At 66.4% G+C, this 1,558-nt stretch overlaps 1 protein-coding gene across 1 annotated transcript in view; it reads right to left on the reverse strand.

Moving 5' to 3' along the window:
* Positions 1–1,558, reverse strand: part of FAM181B (family with sequence similarity 181 member B) — a 2,766-nt gene continuing 1,208 nt past the window's right edge. The window contains exon 2 of the mRNA XM_042024046.1: positions 1–1,558. This exon is cut by the window's right edge and continues 20 nt beyond it. Coding sequence (XP_041879980.1) covers positions 837–1,558 — 722 coding nt within the window. The 3' untranslated portion in view covers positions 1–836.

Consider the following 1,558-nt stretch of genomic DNA (forward strand, 5'->3'; position numbering starts at 1 on the left):
TCGGATCTATTGTGTACCTTTATTTTTATAGGACCTATCATAAACTCTTTTACATAACTTAAATGATTATCAAATAATCTCCTGTACACAATGAGACAGAGCCGCATTGCTTTCTGAGCTTTGACACATTCCTGGAAGAAATCCAACAGTCTGTAGGAATCACATGGCCGCAGTGGCTACAGTACATTTTTGTCCCGAACGTACACCATCAATTAACTTACGAATCGCTGTAAATTGCCGTTTGCAAGATCCTGCAAGCTGTTGTTAAAATTTCAGGACACTGAGTTTTGGTAGCAGCATTTTTAATTTTGCTTCACTTTCTTGCCTTTGTGTCCTCAGCTGAACACCTGCCAGCACTTGTGACAAACGTGAGCCTGGGAAAAATGTTAAACGCGCCTCAAGTGTTGACATGAGCTTTAGATTTAGACTGAAATCATTGACGACTGGTCCCCGCGGCCTCTGAGGAACGCAGCCCCTGTTCCCACGTCGCCTACAGGTACAGCAACGCGTCTGCCTACCGCCAGCCAAGCCCTGGCCCCAGAGGAAGGAGGATGAAAGGGGGGCACCGGCCGCTACAAAAACACCTGAAGAAACCCAAAGTTTCACATTTTATTTGCAGCGTCGCCCAAACCGCAGGAGGAGGAGACTGGCAGTGCACAAGGGTGAATCCTGCGGGGGCCGTGGTCGCGGTTTCGGGTGCGAGGCTCTCACATGCAGCGGGGTGTGTGGAGCCCCGTGCGGCCTCCGCGCCGCCCCAGCGTCCGCCCGCCCCGGCGGGGGGCTCCGGGCTCCGCTGCCCGCCTCGCAGTCCCGGCGGACCCCGAGCCCCGGCCGCCCTACAGCCCGGGGTAGCCCCCGCGGTGGTACCCGCCGCCATAGTCGTAGGGCGGCTGCGGCGGGGGTAGCGGGCACTCGGGGAAGAAGGGGGCGAAGCCCGCTGGCATGTGCCCGCCGGGCTCCTCGCTGCCGCCGCTGGCGGGCACGGGCTCCGCGCCGCCGGGATAGAGCGGGCGCAGCGGCTCGGCCGGCGCCTTCCTGGGCGGGCTGCAGGGCGCGGCCGGGCTCCAGGGCGGCTCGGGGTACAGCAGCCCGCCCAGCAGCGGGTGCGGGCCGGCGGGCAGCGGCAGCTCGTACAGCCCGTGCTCCAGCCCCAGCTCGGCGGGCAGGCGGCCGCCGAAGGCGTCCGTCGGGGCGGCGTGCTCGGGCAGCAGCGCGCCGTACTCGGGGCACAGCAGCTCGAAGAATTCGGTCGCCTCCGCGGCCCCGCCCCCGCCGCCCTTCTCCGGCTCCTTGGCGGGCGGCCCGCGGGCGGCGGGGCCGGGCAGCGCCGGCTCCGTGAAGAAGGAGGGCGGCAGGTTGCGGTCCCGCAGCGGCACCTTCCGCGGGCCGCCCGCCGCCTTCTCCCCGCCGCCCGCCTTCGCCTCGGCGCCGCCCGCCGCGCCCCGGCCCCGCTGCAGGGAGCCGAAGAGGGCGGCCAGGCTCTTGCTCTGGAGGCTGCTGCCGGCCGCCTGCGCGGGCTCCCGGCGCGGCGGGGGCCGGGCGGGGCAGGCGGCGGGCG

This window comes from Corvus kubaryi, unplaced genomic scaffold (assembly GCF_017639235.1).
Source record: "Corvus kubaryi isolate FWS band 111438036 unplaced genomic scaffold, C.kubaryi_AGA036_p1.0 37260, whole genome shotgun sequence".
Taxonomy (NCBI): domain Eukaryota; kingdom Metazoa; phylum Chordata; class Aves; order Passeriformes; family Corvidae; genus Corvus; species Corvus kubaryi.